The sequence below is a fragment of the Perna viridis genome, chromosome 1 (genome assembly GCF_037379345.1).
Source record: "Perna viridis isolate PV_CMFRI_1.1 ecotype Kerala chromosome 1, ASM3737934v1, whole genome shotgun sequence".
In the NCBI taxonomy this organism is placed as follows: Eukaryota; Metazoa; Mollusca; class Bivalvia; order Mytilida; family Mytilidae; genus Perna; species Perna viridis.
The window spans coordinates 68733004-68751323 of NC_142445.1; the positions used below are offsets into that span (position 1 = coordinate 68733004).

At 31.9% G+C, this 18320-nt stretch overlaps 2 protein-coding genes across 5 annotated transcripts in view; one reads left to right on the forward strand and one right to left on the reverse strand.

The window, feature by feature from the left end:
- Positions 1-492, reverse strand: part of LOC148630129 (dystrophin-like) — a 32982-nt gene extending 32490 nt beyond the window's left edge. The window contains exon 1 of one of the 2 annotated variants that reach the window (XM_088561373.1): positions 369-491. In XM_088561373.1, the coding sequence (XP_088417499.1) occupies positions 369-390 (22 nt within the window). In that variant the 5' untranslated portion in view covers positions 391-491. Of the gene's footprint in view, positions 1-368 lie in introns of both variants that reach the window. The other variant, XM_088561384.1, reaches the window with a different exon arrangement.
- Positions 493-499: 7 nt separating this feature from the next.
- Positions 500-18320, forward strand: part of LOC148630130 (kelch-like ECH-associated protein 1) — a 32201-nt gene continuing 14380 nt past the window's right edge. The window contains exon 1 of one of the 3 annotated variants that reach the window (XM_088561395.1): positions 500-611. The gene's annotated coding sequence lies outside the window, so the exon portion shown is untranslated. Of the gene's footprint in view, positions 612-10373; positions 10490-13310; positions 13426-18320 lie in introns of those variants that run through there. The other 2 variants (XM_088561413.1, XM_088561421.1) reach the window with 2 other exon arrangements.

Sequence of the window (18320 nt, forward strand, 5' to 3'; positions counted from 1 at the left end):
AGTAAATACTTTGCTTCCTGGCTTTACAGATTACAATACCATATCCAAAATCAATATTTTTTAAATAGTAAATCACAAACTATTTTGAGAATGTCCTCCACATTTACACTGAACTGCTTTAAAATTGGAGATATAAGTCTCCAATAATATTGAATGCGACAGAAATATTCACCAATTATTATGTTATACCTTAGATTTATCATGTTTCACTGTAAAGTACATTTATTGTTGTAATAGCCAAATAGGCCATAAGTTGGCATAACCATCCACTGTAAGTGTATAAGTTTGTGCCAATAAAGTATTTGTATTTAAACCTTAAAGGAGTGTAGTAGTCGTTTGTGACATTAGAATACAATTGTTATATATACCATAAACATCAACAGATTCCATTGTTTTGAAAAATATGAGATAAAAGTTGAAATTGGAAAATCGCTTCGTCCCATATAGGTAGCCCTGATGCTTGAAAGAAGCCCATAAGTCTTAGTATTACCAAACGCGTACAAAACCCAGACAGCTCGATTTCCGGTATGGATAGTGATAATAATGTTGTGAAAAAGGTTAACAGAAAAAAGGTTCTATTTCAAAATAATTATCATGTAAACTATGTTCAGGTATGTGGTAATAAAATATTTAAGTTCTTTGCTACCACTTTCGTATATACATCTATGTGTTTGACTCCACAATCCGGCATTCGTTCAGTCTGAAAATGTTTAGCCGTTTAACATTCTTTCTCTGATTTTCCTCTTTCGTCATATTAAAGTAGATGCAACTTTTAAACATGGTGAAACATGTCGAAACTGGAATGGAGAAAAAAATGAGCTTCCTACTTGTTTAGTTCAGTCATTTTATTGTCTGAATTTCCTCTGACCCTGCAACCCTCCCCATTTGGCTTTTATATTTTGTCTTAGGATATTGATATGTCGGGTTGGGGTCAGAACGATGTGCCATACAAAAAGTTAAAGATTCAGCAGTACCGCAGAGTACCTTCAACCACTTCTAATGACTTCCAAGTTAAAATCTTGCACATCACACATACCTACAATGTAGTTTGATTAGGAATTATTTTTCTGTATGCTGGTACCATATTTGCTACAAAATTTACTTTTATTGAAGTTTTGATCATATTTCATGAGAGACCCTGCATTGTTTACTTTTTGAAGTGGCGTGAGATGAGACTTGCGGGTGTTACTTTTCTTTTGTAACAGAGCAAACAGGATTTTGAAAACCCGAATCTTATAGACAATTTCATAATTCTAGTGAAAAATTATGTGTCTGCTACCATCTGTTCTTAAAGTAACAAGCTCCGCCAGTCTCATGAAAATATGGTACCAGCATACAGGAAAACAGGAAAATGATTCTGGAATTGAACTTAGTAGGTGTGAAGTGCATGATTTTAACTTTAAAGTGGTTACAAGCGGTTTAAGGACAGAACTCTGCGGTACCGCTGAATCTCTGACATTTTGTATGGCACATCATTTGACCCCAACCCCACAAATCAATATCCAAATAAAAAAGAGGAGGGTTGGAGGGTCAGAGGAAATTCAGACCAGTCATTTTAGTGTAGTCCCTGTAACAGTGTTAGAAACTGAATTTTTTGTCGACAAAGACCCATCATAAATTTACATAGACAGCACACTACATTTTAAAGCAACTTGAGTCAATTTCATCATAGACCTGCTTGATTTTACATAGACTCGGTCCGTAGGTCTTCTGCTAATTTCTTTCATTGCCCTGTAATATAAAGTCCCTGGTTCATTATTTGAAAATTTAGAATCAAGTAAAGATGAAAGTGGTGATAATGTTGTCAATTGAAAAATTATACATGTACTGTATACAGTGCAGCTTGCAGCCTAATTTGTCATATTTTCAACAGAAACAACGAAGCGTAAATATGTAATAACTGGTCATAAGTATTCATTCATGTGGTTACCCTTAGCAGAGATTGAATTTCAGAATTTTCAGCTAAATTTAGTGAGTCCTGAAATTACACTCACTAAATTTAAGTTTTCTGGGTTATTTCTGGACTTTATGACATTTAGAATTCTACTGGCAAATTTTAGCAAGTGGAAATAATTTCTACTTGCAAAATTGAATTTTAACTTGCGTTCCCTTTAAATTCGATCACTGCTCACATGTAGTTGAAATAAGCCTGTATTTAAATTACTGGATAGATACATATGTATGTATTTGTATGTTATGGTGATTCTTAAAGCTGCAGATTGAACATTTATTAATACAATTCCCTATTTTCCCAATTTACTGTAGTCATGTAAGACATTTTTCTACAAATTTTTTCTATGTATACAAAAACAAAGATTTAGAATGATGTACAGTTTCATTATGCAAAAACTGTACATTTGTACCTCCAGTCTGCATTATAGTATACAAAATTTTTCACTTGTCCAAAACAAAAAAAAATACTTAAAAGATTTACATTTTTATTTATTCAATTAAATATATCTTATGAAAACTCAACGATTGTTTGATTACAAGAATAAGTTTCTGATTATGATCTGTCTATCAAAGCTAAAAGACATCATTAGAATAAAAAAAAAAACAGGAGGTATTTTTTCTACTAGTCCAATCAGACCAGTGGCAAAACAAAATTAGTCTGAATCAAAGTCTACTGGTCTGGGGCATCAGACAAGTGGCTAAAGTCTCTGACTGTTTCTCAAGCCTTTAAAACAAAATACTCTCCTTAGAAAGTGTTACCTTTGGCTGTTTCAATACTTAAATTTGTTTCCCCATGAGACTGCTGCTTAATTATAACCTTTAATGCTGTCTTATTATGTTTAAGTTGCATTTCATTCTATCAGATTATATGCTTTCTATATTTATGTGTGTGTGTGTTTCCATTAAGGAAGACTAGTTCTTCACAGCCCTTTTCAATAAAAGAACCCTTATCATTTGAAACTGAGTTTGTCAGAGAGGTAAATTTCAGAAGAAGTAGAATTTGATTTTAATATGCAGATGACCCCAGACACTTGGCCATATACTTGTATTTGTACTGTACATAAAGCAGCAGTGGACATTTTCTTTCAAATATTCAGTAAACAGCATGCATACATTTTTTAATCTTTTAGGCTATCATTAGGCAATCACAAGTGCAGCAATCAAATTTATGAAAAATAACATATCTTAGATATTACATTGGTCAGTTAATTTACTGATTGTTTGTACTGGAGGAAAATGGTTTTGTATATGCTGTGCAGTTGTGAAACGAGCATGGATATGATTTAATTTGAATTCAATTTCATCATGTAAAGTTTACATTTTGTACCTACATGTACAGGATTCCAATTTCCACTTTCCTTAGGAAAGTGAAACAGTCAAGTGAAAGTAATATTTGACAGATTTGTACTGTGCCTGAGTGGTTGGAAGTGTTTTCTTACTGTAAAATTTGTCTCGGAAAATGCAAATTTAAAGAAAAATTCTAGAGCACTGAATACACATGTACATAAAAATGTATATCATAAATATGGAACTCTGAAGAAAAGAATTTCTTAGGATTAAATGTAAATTTAGGATTACTTTTAAAGATAAATGTATATTACTGATATTTTTGATAAGTACTTCATCTGTAAGAATCAGGCAAAATTGAAAACTAATTAATCAGAAAAAAAAAACCATGTAAATTTGATAATGTTGGCACATAGTTTATGGTCTATTAAAGATGAATTGACAGTTTGTTCATCTTAGAAGTGTCAAAGGATGTGGAAAAGCAAGTTCAGAGTTATAATAGAGGGAAAGGGGAAAAGTGAGTTATTTCCCTTTGATTATGAAATTGCAATGCATTTGATTTAATTTTTTTATACCTCAAATTACTGACACTTAGAAAAGAAATGAATGCCATTTCTGCATTTCAGTAAGATTTCATAGAAAGGCTTGTGTTTTTTTTCCACCATGATTCACCCACTGCCAGATTCTGGTCTTTACAACTAACTTTCCTGTTCATAGGCCCAATAAATTTTTCAGAAATTTTTATATGGTGACTGCTGGCCTGTAGTAGTTAATTTTACAGGCCCACCTCCATTTTGACAAGCCTTGGGCTTCAGACTACTGCTTAACTGTAAAGACTGGGATTCTTACAGACTAATACATATAATTAATAGGGTTTGTAAGTCTTATTCTAGTTTCATTTTCCTTTCCAGAATTTCCAATGTATTTGTACATATGTAGAACATATCAAAATCAGAAGACCCATCTGCATTTTAATGTTTACTTCCTGGATCTTGAAATGCTGCATTACAATGAAAAAAATCTTCTAATTTATGCTTTTCTTTACATTTTTTGTCATGTAAAACTAGATACTTATTATTTGTAACAGTATATTTACACAAAAGGATGTTTAGCTTTTATATACTGAATTCAACAATTTTTTAATGATGAATCTCCATGCATATGAATGGCAAATGAGGATCCATTCTCACGAAAGCACAGTCACACGACAAGACTTACATACCCTATAGGAAAAATCAAACTTCCTTTAGAACGGACTTGCTAGATGCATCAGTTCACATCATGTCAGACAGTTGCTTGTTAGCCATCTCTAGTACTACACTTCATAGTATCACAAATTAACCAATGTTCACTTTGCTAAATCACAACAAATGGCTGACTCTCATATTGCTGATTATAAAAAATGTGAAATTATAGTTATTACATGTAAGACGATTCATCCAGCAAAGTAAGTACATTTTGCATTAATGTAACTACATGTTTATTGGTTATCTTTGTTATGTTCTGTTCAGATTGTTCAACATACATGCACCAAGGAGTTTCCATTAATGATTTTGATACTGTCATAATGTCATAATGTCAAGGGTAAAATTTCAGATATTGATATGATATGGAATGTCATACAACCATTGCTTCAGTCAAGATCAAAAAGTGAAGAGATAAAACATTTAAACATTTCACAGGCAAAGGTGACTTGAAAGAATTTACATACTAGATGTTGTAAAAAAAATACTGAAGTGCCAGGAGTGGGATATTTCAAATTTGTCAAAATCCAAAAACTTGGCCTAAAAGTGAAAACAGCGTTGATCTACATACACGATGTAGCAAACCAAATAAAATAGATTACTTATAAAAACTGAAGATCAGCAAGATGTCACACTATAAACTAAGGAAACTAAGGCACAAGTGATATGAACTCCCACAAATACACATTTTTTAATTTAGTATTTTGCTACGATTTTGGATTTTTTTATACTTGAATTAAATCTGTATTAATAGTAACAGTTAATATTCAGTTGTTCAGACAGTCATATCATTTGCTCCCCCTTATGGAAGTTTTTGCCTAAATATGGCTTTAAGTTATTCATAATCAGAAAAATCATTGGCCATATAGTAGTCAAAGTGATAACTTGTTTTTTTCTTGGTATTATTTATATTACATGTGGAAATTAAAGTAAAAATTAAAGTTTTGTACTATTTTTCCTATTCAAAAATAGGTCACATATTTTCCCATTTTAAGTTAGTTTTGAAACAGGCCAACAATGCCACTGGTTCTTTTTATGTTCAGGGTGAGCATCAGCATTGTATTTGTTCTTTTATTAGCTATGCAATTAATTTTGATAGTATATACAAATGGAATTACGGAAGATTTACATGGCATTATAGGAATCAACAAGAGGGGATTTTGATATCTGGTACTAGATTTTGTAATGCCTGTAGCCTGGGATTTACTATGGTTATGTTCAGATTTGTATCTTGGCTAATCATAATAGGGTATAGGATAGGATAGAACCTGGCTGCTCTCTACTCATGAGTACAGGAAGCCACTATACATGTATGTTTGTACTTGTATTTTGAAAGATCAAGTATTAGTGAAATTTTATAGGAAATTGACAATTAGACATTGAATAAGTTTTTTGTCATTTAGATTATTTGTTTAGTGACGCCAATTATATGATTGTTAAGTATACCGGTATCTGAATACAAGCTAGCTTCAACCTTGTAACTATAAGTGATGCACTAATTATCAAGTTGTCAGTCTTACCTTGGTTCCCTGTTTGATCATCAATTTTAAGAACTAATTTTTAGGTCACCTGGCCATAGGCCATGTGAGCTATTGCCATCACTTGGCGTCCATCGTCATCGATGTTGTCATTAACAATTCCTTCAAACATCTTCTCCTCTGAAACTACTGAATAGATTTGCATGAAAACTTTAGTGATTGTTCCTTAGAGTATCCTGCACAAAAGGATTGTTTGGATTTTTGATCGGTTAAAAACAAGGCTGCCGTTACTAAAAATAGAACATAGGGGTCAGACAGCAGATTTATGCATATATCTCCAAAACAATTAGGTTTAGCCAAATTCTGACTGGGTAAAAGTGTTCAGCATGATGAAATCTATCTGTAGTTAAATTTTGGTGAAAATCTGTTGGCCATGTTGGAGTTATTACCCTTTTTGGACGTTATTTGCTATTTTTGATGTTAACACTCGCCATGCTGAATTGTTTGAAAAAATGTCTAGATTTTGATATTTTGCAAACTTATGCAAATTAGTTGCATCATGGTGCTGATGCTGATTGTTTTTTTTAAGTTAAAGGTAGGTGATCACGGGGTGGGTTGGATGGCGTTAGGAGGTGGTGCGATGGTTGGTGGGCATGGGTAGGAAAATGGGTCTATTGCCTGAAAATGGTCATTTATGGTGATTTTTGGTCATTTTTCATCGGATGTGGTGCTCACCAGGGGTCCAAAGTGCAATTTTTCCAATGCTTGTTCCCTCTGATGATAATTCAAGCAATAAATTGTTCATTACAGCTGTAAGTGGAAGGTCAGGGGTCCCCAGAGGGGTCACTCATGAGAAAAAAATGAGGATTTTTTGCAATTTTTGGCTTCAGATTGGCCTTAAAATGGAAGTGGTTAGTATATGGGGTTGACATCATGGGAGTGGTGAGAGACGTCATTGTTTTGTAGAAACCAGGTGAAATGAAGCACTATGTTCTGCTGTTGTTCGAGGCCGAGAATTGAGGTCTACCCCTCAAAAACTCACAATTTTTGTGGCCTTTTTAACTCATGACCCTTTGTTCAGCTGTCAAGTCACTATTTTTGCTAAAACTCAATATAATATAGCCTCATTTTAAAGCACATTCACACTGCTTGCATATGAAATCAAATTGTGGTTTCCAAAGCCAAAAATAAATTGCCAGAACTCAAAAGTCAGAAAACAGCCCATGACTGTAATATTACGGTTTCCACATGGTAAGGGTTAATACTTTCAAAAATCTTCTCCTCAGAAAGTACTATAAAGAATTCAATGAAAGTTGGTATTTTTGTTTTTTTAGGGTATCCTTTACAATATGAATGTTTGGATTTTTGATCGGTTAAAAAACATGGCAGTTGTTACAAAAAATATAACATTGGGGTCAGACAGTAGTTTTTTGCATATATCGTCAAAACTGTTAGGTTTAACTAAATTTTGACATACAGTACACCCAGAGAGTATAGATTCTCAAACTCCCATTTTGGTGTCCAGTGGATCACAGAGTTTTACTAAGTCTACTCCTAAAATCCTATTGTCTGAATATAACTGAAATATTGCTGCTCGGACGTTAAACCCCAACAAACCTAAAATCCTACAAGTGATTTCTCCCATCTGGGAGTATTTTATTGTCTTTTTGGGAGTACTTCGGTGTCACTCCATGTATTTTATTACCATGTATTGTAATTATGTTCAACTGACAGGTAAGACAGGATGTAGATGGTACTTCAAAGGATAATCATGACTCCAGCTGGGAGTATTTTATTGCCTTTTGGAGTAAATATGCCAAGATCACTCCAGGCATTTTGAGGAATTTCCTGGAGTCACTCTGAAAAGTGACACCAAAAATTTGAGAATTGATACTCTTTTGGTGTACTGTAGGGTAAAAGTATTCAGCATGATGAGATCTATATGTAGCCAAATTTTGGTGAAAATCTGTTGAACCATGTTGGAGTTATTGTCCTTTTTGGACGTTTTTTTATTGTTGTTTTTTGATGTTATTACTTTCAAAAATCTTCTCCTCAGAAACTGCTATACAGAATTCAATGAAAGTTGATATTCTTGTTTTTTAGGGTATCCTGCACAAAATCATTGTTTGCATTTTTGATTGGTTAAAAATTATAGCCATTGTTACTAAAATTAGAACATAGGGGTCAGACAGTAGTTTTGTGCATATATCTCCAAAACCTTCAGCTAATGTCTTAAAAACTATGATAGATAGAATGAGACTTTCAATTGCTGAAATGATTCTTATTATAAGGCCTACAAAAGTCTGGAATTATCAAAATTGTCAGACAACTCCATGTTAGAGTTATTGTTTCTTGAAAGGCAAAAAATTATGTTTTTAGCAGTTTTCAGCCTATATCTTGAAAACTATAAAAGGCAGAATGAAAGTTTCAGTTGATGAAATGGTCCTTATGATAAGTTCTAGCAAAGTCTTCATGCAGTCAGAATTGTCTGACAACTCCTTGTTAAGAGTTATTGCCCTTGAAAGGCAAAAATTTAACCAGGTAAGCGATTCAGGCTTCTGGGAGCCTCTTGTTTTCCTATGCTTTAAGTTTTTTTTTATTTTGAATGTATTATTCCTGGGAATTATAGCTGAAATGGTAAAATTACAAAAGCCATGTTAAATTTTGTAGCCGTATATTGAAAAGCACCTTACATGTCCATAGCTTTTCTAATTAAAATAGGCCCATACAGTATATGTACATGTATCTATACATTCAAAATATAAATAGAAAACAATTCTTACAAGAAGGTTTATGTCATTGTTAGGTGAACTTTGCTTTCTTGAAATACCTAAAAATAAATGGGCTTATTTTAATCAGGAAAACTACGGACACAGAAGGTGCTTTTCAAAATACTTTCTACAAAATCCATGATACTACAATGCGTATGTATTCAGTCAGAGTTAAAAACCTCTTGCAAGTGCTATAAACATGGTATTATTTGAATTTGAAATTATTTTAGATTTTAGAAAATGAATAAAAAAAGATAATTTGTGAAACTTATTCCTACGATGGGAGTTAGTCATAGGGGTAAGATAAGTTGGATAACAGAAAAGTAAAGAAAACTTACTCACCCCCTTAGTCATAACGGCATGACATCTCATTAAAAGAGGTATTTTGTATATCATTTTTTTACTTATTTTATAAAATCCAAAACAATTCCAATTCAAATATCTAAAACCTTGTTAATATATACATTTTACATGTACTTCCCTTTAGTTACCTGCTAAATACATCATATATTGCTTTTTTTTAATCCATGTTCCTGAAAGGACCAATCATGGTACATGTATTTGTTCATTAAAATAATAACTTTTTTTCACAGATATAAAAATTATTGTGTAGTGGGAATGAAATATTTTTCACCTTTTTATTCAGAATTATTAAACTTTTGTTCATTCATGTAATAAGTATTGTAAGTACAGCTGTTAATTATGTGTATTATATTAGTTTAAGGCTGTTAGATTACTCCCAAAAAATTCCACTGATATTTTTGGACATGGTGTGATCATATCAAGCTCCACCTGTAGAGCATTTTGTTGTCATAAAAAGAGAGCTTGTTTGCATTAATATTATACAAATAAAGTAAAATTGAATATGAATACTGGCAAAGCCCAAAAATCCTTTTGCATCATTCCTAATATGTAGAGAATTGAAGCTCTATATGAAGTATGTGATACTGTTTGTGTCATTAGTGCGGATGATACTGAATGCTGTTAGTCTTTGTTGGAATAAGTCCATCTGCTTTTTTTCTACTTTGGCTTCAAATACCGTAAATTTTTATTCAAAGTAAACCTTGACTCTCAGCCATCATTAGGGACAAGGAATGAGGTACTTTTGATACAGTTGAAAAATATTTTACAGTTAAACCTTTATGTGGTTTAAAGGTTGTCAGTGTGGTTTTTCCTGATGCATATGGCTGATTGCATGCATGTGTATATATATTATATATTACACCAAAAGATTTTCTATACAATCAGGTATAATCTGAACCAATTCAGCAATTATTTATCATAACCTGACGATAGACAATCCTACAACAAACATTCTTTCAATTTATTAACTCTACCACTTCATGACAATATTGTCTTTCTTAATGAATTCCCAGGATGACTTGGTATTCTATTATTTTTTTAACTTTATAATATCTCACGATTATCAAATAAAACATTTTGAAAGGATTATGGATATTTTAATGATATGTTTTTGTCTCTCATTACTTTTCTATTGTAATGTTTTTATGAGATGTTTTTTTAATGAATATATGATAAAGATTGTGATTCTTTATAAAGTTGAAACAAAGCCCAAAGAAAAAAATGTCAAGTCATTGGATCTGTTAATCAGGTGTGTTGTACAATATACTACTTTTTGTTTACTTTGTTACAAAGTTGGATGTCTTTTTTTATGGAAATAATTACCATGTTAATGGACTGATTGTTTTTACTGTCTAACTGATGTATTATAATTAACCATTTATGGATTATGAAGGTAATTATTTTTTTTCTTTTTTTTTCAAACTGTATACTTTAAGCTATAATTTGCAGTTTCTTGAGTATTTATCGGTATTTCATCCTGGTAATATTTTGATTACAGTTTACAGTACACATGTATATTTTGATTACAGTTTACAGTACACATTAAAGATGCATTAAGCTTTGAATTTGCATGTTTGACAAATATTTCATGCAATTTACTACTTAGTTTGAATTTTTATTGTTTATTGTTATGACTTACTATCTTTTTGTTATCCTGTTGGTGTAATGTTGTAGTGTATGAAGATTACCAGAAGATGAGTCTCCTTTGATGTTTCATATTTATTTTTGTGATTTGGATATTTTAATCCATGGATTCATTGTATATTTTATTGGTAAAACATTCCACTAAATATACTGGTAACTACAGACTTGTGAGGTGTAAAGCATTGGCTTTGGATATTGTTTAAGGAATATCAAAAGCTATTAAAGGGCATTCAATCAGTCTTCTCCTAATGGTACTGTGCTTTACAATGCTAAATATTTTAGCAGAGTATATAATTATTAGATTGCACTATGGCAACTGTGCTTTAATTTTTTAGGGAAAGTCTTTTGAGCTGTGCTATGCCTGTATGTTCTGCCCTATCTATATTTAGGATATATTACAAAATGTATAATCATGCTTACATTTTTTATTCAGTTGTATAATGGTATCCTGTTGTTGTCATAGTAAACATTTGGTTTCTTTGACAGTAACTTGAGAAAAAGTGAATGAATTTCTTGGATTGTCTTACAACAAAGAAAGTTTTAGTTGATCTTTGTTTTTGTGACTAGAACCATTATGGACTTTTGGACTTAAAAGGGACCAGAAACAAGTATTTTCCTGATGTCCAGATATTACTCAAATGAAAGAGTATATGGTTCTCTTTGACCTGCAGTACAACACCATATTTCTAGCTGGATCAGTGAAGATATCTGTCCAACATACTTTTATAATTTAACATTGTAATTGAAGTCTTTGGTTTCTATGCCGCATCAACGATGCACTATGATTCGGCATATCCTGTTTGCACTTTCTTTTTAATCAAACCTTGACACTTTATCAGTTAAACATAACTATATCCACCCAACTCACCACACTTTTGTTTGTTGCCATGATACTAATGATATTCTTTGTAATAGTACCTTTCAACACTTGGTGCTTCAATACTTTTATTTTGAGTTGCTTCTATCATCATGTATTTATTATGTGTAAAGTTTTCTGTGTGTGTCATTGGTAAGACGATATAGGAGAGCTGTTATCTATCATCTGATACTTTCTGCTTATCTCACTCGGATTCAAAACTTAGAAAAAAAATTACATTGTAAATGTCATCATTAGAGTGCATTAATTGTAATGATCCAATAACTTATATGAATTAATATGAGATGGGTGAAACCTGATACCCTACTGCAGATATATAAATCTTTTAGGTACTTGGTCCAATCGATAATTGGTCCAACATTTCACCTGATCGGTTGTTACATTATGATATTGCTCGAGTGGTATAAAATTTATACGCTAGAAACCCCATTTCTGCCATCTTGCAGAAATTTTTTGGGCCACAGTATATTAGATCCATTTTATTTTTTTTTACTTCTTCTGATTTTGGATTTCTCTACCATTTGATATTAAAAAAAAACATTTTGTATGGCATTCATTTCAGATAGTTTCTGATAGGCTATTTTTGCATTTATGATATTTGAATTTTAATCCATGTGTAAGCAATATAAATAGACATATGTGTATTTAACAGTTGAACTAGCTACGGCTATCTTACAATTTCTATCACCATTTGTTCATTTAAAAGACTTTTAGATAGTACATAGAAATATCAGATGTTCATACATCATTAGTTGATTTGCTTATTCATCAATGTAGGATGTATTAGCAGCATGACACAGCAAATTGTTGTTTATTGATCTTCTGAAAGGAAGGCTTAAAAGGTATTATATTATTAAACAAGTGGTGCAATGCCCACATGGATAAAAGCAGCCAACCAGTGACTTTAGATTGTAATTATATTTTAATAGGGATCATAAAACAGAAAAATGTCAATAATTATAATATTTCTGTACATGTTATTGACTGATATTAAGTAAAGCTTATTGGCTTCTTTGTAACATTTTAAAGTACAGGGAGTTATAAGTTTTGAAGGTTAGACCTAAAACCTGGTACCCTGACCACAAGGTTTAACGATGATTGTGCAGACCATAATTGATTCATAAATAATAAGTTTAAGCAGAAGAATGACTTTGCCGATTTCCATGTCTTGAATTTTGTAACTTGTATTTCTTAAGGTTAAATCCAATAGTTATATTAAAACATAAAAGATTATGAGAGTGTTAAGTAGTCCTGATAAAACCATCCAGTCTTATATGTGAACGTGAGCGCAGACGGTAAAAGAATGTTTAATGATTAGTGAGTTCCTCTCTCGCTATGGTACTAAAGAAAAACCTTTAAAAACAACATGATAAAGCTGTGGAAATGATTGGGTCATGTCTACTGCGATACTTGGTCAGGGGAAAACAATGATAAAGCATTTAAAGAGACAAGATCACGTTCACACTAGTTATTACCTATACTAGTGCAAAACAAAATAATATTAAATCCCTCTACAGATGGTTAGCTTTCATGCTCTATTGATTTCACCTATTAATAGATCCACAATGATGTAGCAATGATCGGAATCATATCACGTCCACATTAGAAAGTCTGATTATATAGTAGCAAAGAATCATGATTAAGCATTTGACCCAAACTTGTCACGTCTGCAGAAATTGTCCACAATAAAATGAATTTATTATAATCAAACAAGTCGATAAGTTCCTTATCCGTTTTGTTTATTGTTTATCTTTGATGTTTGTGGATCCACATGTCTGTTATGGTCTAAGTTGGATACAATATGCAAGGTAGGATTGTAACACCTGTCTTAGACTTTTTACAGTTAGTTTTGTTTTGTCTGTGTTTACTTTTATAATTCTTTTTATGGAACAGGTCTCTAATACATTTTTATGCATATAATTTTGTTGATTTATCTTAAACTGTTGCTAATTATTTCCTAGAAACCCATTGTAGTGGCTTATTAAATTTACTAGAGCTGCTAAGCCGGTATTTTTCTCCTGTTTTATTGTCAGGTTAGATTGATATTGATGGTGTCTTGATACACAATGTCTGCACACACATTGCATATATCAATATATTTCAATGTTAAATATCTTTTTTTTTATGTGCTTTACAGCATTATAGCTCATATTGTCATACTTGTACATGTGTTTTTAGAATTGTAAAAAAAAAAAAAAGAAAATTTCTCTGTTTTGTATAAGTAATGACTTGATAATGTGTCTATAAAAAATAGCCTCTTTGGGTCTTAGAGTTTTTATTTGTTGGAAAAAATAACACACTGATTGGTATGGTTAACTGTTTTCCTGTTCATCAATGTGCTGACATTTACTGATGTTGTACCCTGTTCATTACTGTGCTTTCCTGACATTTACTGATGTTGTACCATGTTCATTGCTGTGCTGTGCTGACATTTACTGATGGTTGTACCCTGTTCAATGATGTGCTGACATTTACTGATGTTTTAACCTGTTCAGTGCTGTGCTTTGCTGACATTTACTGATGGTTGTACCCTGTTCAATGCTGTGCTGTGCTTTTGATTTTTGTCTGGAGTATATTTTATAATGTGGTTGACTGTGAGGTGTTTCATATGTATCATTGTGCTACACTGTTTTTATGTACATTGTCAAACTCTTCTGTCAGATGTATATTTTCAATCACTGCACATCATGTAGTTGACTGTCAGATATATTATGTCCACCACTTTGCTGTACTGTAGTTGACTGTCAGTTTTGCATTTTCCATCACCTTGTATCGCCATAGTTGACTGTCAATTGTACATTGTCAGTCACCTTGTATCAACATGGTTAACTGTCAGTGGTACATTGTCCACCACTGTTTCACGATAGTTGACTGTCAGTGGTACATTGTCCATCCATGTGTATCATCGTAGTTGACTGTCAGACTTACATTGTCCATCCCTATGTATCACCATGGTTTACTGTCAGATATAACGTGTCCACCACTTTGTTGCATGGTGGTGTTTATATGATCATTTCATTATCTGGTTTGACATTTATCGCCTTTTTTCTTAATTTTTTGTTTATCACTACTTAAGTATGATAAGAGGTTTTTGCAAATAATTGTACTCAAAGACATGCATAACCCAGTAAAGGTATTTTTCTAGCATGGATTTTCCAATTTTTAGAAGTTCAAAAGTATGTTTAGTATCTTCTGTTGATGTGGAGACTGATCTCTCCTTAAGCTTTCTTTTAAGTTTAAACTTTATATATAGCAGTTCTTATAGACATGTCCTAAATGTAACATAATCTAATTACCATTGCCTTTTGTGTATTTAATGATTGTGTACTAGGATTTAGAAGAATTCTAATTCAATTACAGCATAAAATGCAGACATTATTCTGTAGCTGTGGAGAAGTAGGGCAAAGTTCTCTTTAAATTAAAGAGTAAAGAAGGAAAAAAGTAACTGTTCCCATTTGCAACTGTTTCATTGTTTTGAGGAATGCATCACCTTAGTTACAATGTTATGTCTAGCTAGTTACAAGTAATGTCTATCTAGTTAGTTACAATGTCATGTCTATCTATTTAGTTACATTGTAATGTCTATTTTGTTAGTTACAATATAATGTTTATCTAGTAAAGTACAATGTATTGTTTAACTAGTTAGTTACAATTTAATGTTTAGCTAGCTAGTTACAATATAATATTTATCTACAGGGGCTTGCTCCCACTATCAAATATGCAGCCTGCTAGACAAACTGCTGAGCACTTATTATGTTGTTTGTGATAATACAAGAACACAAATTTTCCTGTGCTTTCTAGCATCCTAGTAGATCACAATTCATAAGATAAGTTCTGAGCAAACCTGGTTTGTCTAGCGATGTCAGAGGTTGCAGCAGTTTCACTTTTGGTCCAAGCAATTGCAGAAATATGGAGTTATGGATGTATAAATCCTTGTATTGATTTGATTATAAGTATTTGATGGTGATACTTATGTTTATTTATTAGATTCATCATTTGTCATGTAATTACTGAGCAGTAAATAGTAGTGTATTCATTTTTTTTTAATTGAGTTGAAGCAAGGTACCCCCATTTCTGGGATCATCCTATTCATGTTATGTACTTGTCATATAGTGTGAGAGCAAGCCGGTCTGTCCATATAAGTTACAAAATAAAAATAGTTGATGTGGTATCATTGCCAATTGGACAGTCATCCACCTAAAGCAGAACAAAGACTAATTAACACCACACTGTATTCAATGTAATGTCTATCTAGTTAGTTATAGTGTAATGTCTATCCTGTTTTGGTTTCTTCTTGCCTACAAACTACATTAGCATAGAATGTATGTAAACTCATTCCCTATTACAGTCTATTTCATATCAGAGGAAGGTGAGCTATTCTTATTGGTTAAAATTTTGTCATGTGGTGTTCATTGATATATTTAAATGTAAAGAGGGCATTATCACATAGTTATGCCCTCTTCAGATTCTTCAATGAAATAAATACAATATTTGCTTATGTATAGGGAGGGCATTATTGATAAATTGAGCATTTCAGGCAATATCACTGTCCCTTGGGCAGTCAATTTATCATGATAGTTCCCTCTACATATGCAAGTATTGTTAGATACACACAAGAACCTTCCTAATTTTGATGTCAGTCTCTGAAACTTCTGTTAACTAGGGATTTGAATGAAACTGGCTTATGCCCCACCCCTACAACTTGGAAAAATTGCAAGTTTAGGTAGATTTACCAGACTCTGTCAGTGTCAATCAGTTCACTGTATATCTGCAGTGATTTGCTATATATGCTTGATAGTATTGATATGAAACTTTGCCAATTTGTTCAGATGTATTGGGTCAAGTCTTTAATTTTACATGCAAAAAACAATAATTTCACTGTTACTGATATTGACATTTTCTCCTGTTAGCTTTTTGAGTGGGCTCTTATGATAACAATCAATTTATAAATTTTCTGATAAACCTAAAAGAAGGAAAATTGGTGTATAAAAATTGGACAAAAATAAATCTTGAAGCCATACATGTACGTTTATAAGTCTTAGAATGTTACCATTGTACTGAGTGCACTTAAATATTTATTTATTTTTTTTATAAAAATGAAATGAATGAAATCTTGTGTCATCAATCAGAATATATTTTCAGTTATAATGAAAAAGCTGAAAGGCAGTGAATTGTCGAGTCATGTGAACGTGATAGTGAAAGTCTCTGGAATGTTGGCTATGAATTTAAATCTGAAAATCAATCATAACAAGTTCTAATTCAATGATTACAATAGAAATATATATTAACTGGAAATTTAAATGTACTTTATTTTATCTATCTTAAATTTATTTTTGAACAATTTTGTTTTTTTTTAAGTTATTGTTTGGCTTTTTTACATTAATTTGCATGTAATTTTTATTTCCTTTTGAAAGAGAAGCTCTATGAAGACTACACTGTATAAAGCTTTACACTAAGTAATCTAGTGTCATTGTCATGTTTTGTTTCCTGAACCTTTCAGGGTTTTTCCAGATTGTTTTTTTTTAAGTTTTGGTAGTTTTCACCAACCATGCTTAAATGAAAGAATTTGGGTATATTGATGAAAACCAAATTGCATAATATTTGTATAGACGCTAAGTTCTTTCAAGTTTGTAAGAATCTGTATCTCTTCCATTATTGATTCCAAGAAGTATACATAGCAGCACCATCGACAGACGATTCTTAAATCCCGAGTAGTATACATTGAAAAAGGTACAGACAGACAGTCCATATATCCTCAGAAGTGTATATCACTGCATAGACAGGAAAAAAGACAGATCTTGTGATTTTGAGAAGGAAACCTCAAATGGCCTGAATATACTCAAAAGAAATTAAAAAAAAAAAACAGGGCGAGACACCGATGAACAAGGCTATTATGATGTCTTTATTTACAGTTAATGAACATTAATAATAATTAGTTATTTTGTCACTTAACCCTTCAATGGTTTCTCTTGTAACCACCAGAAAACTTTGGTCCTGTTTTGGTCCTTACTTGAGTCTTTCCGAAGCCAGGAACAGAAAGATACTTCTCAACAATAGTCAAGTAATTAATCATTTTAATTCTAGCAAAACTCAGAAAACAGAATCTTATTTGGTACTGCTGTTATTTTCTCAGTATATACTATGTCATAATATAGATTGTATTTCAAGTTCAGTATTTTCATTGTGCACCTTTGAAGGACATTTGAAACAGAGTAAAGAATCACAGAAAAAAAATCCCTTAATTGGGATAATGTTGTCAGAACATTGTAGAAATATGTACCTGTCCAATTTAAGCTTTGAGGAAGAAACTAGAAAAAAATATTTTTTGTTGAAATTTACTTGATTTAGGAGAGGAACCAGGAATGTTTGTTAAAGAACTTAGTGAAGGGAAATGATAATCGAGGTTCTGTTTCTCTTACAGAAGTTTTATAAGTTATATTACAAATACTTCTTTTTTATTTTGCTTTGTTTATAATGTTTTTTGTTTCTTCAGTTGTAAATCTACTTAATCAGCCATTGGCTACATTTTGAGAATGAGTTATTTCAAGGCTACAAAATGTCACTTCTCATAAAATGTTATACTCATGAAATACATATTTCTATTGACTTCTTTTTTTTCATGACCTTTAAAGATTTACTGCTTTGTTTTGATCTTTAGAGTTGTATAGTACACAAGTCAAAAGGTAGTGACTCCAAATTATAA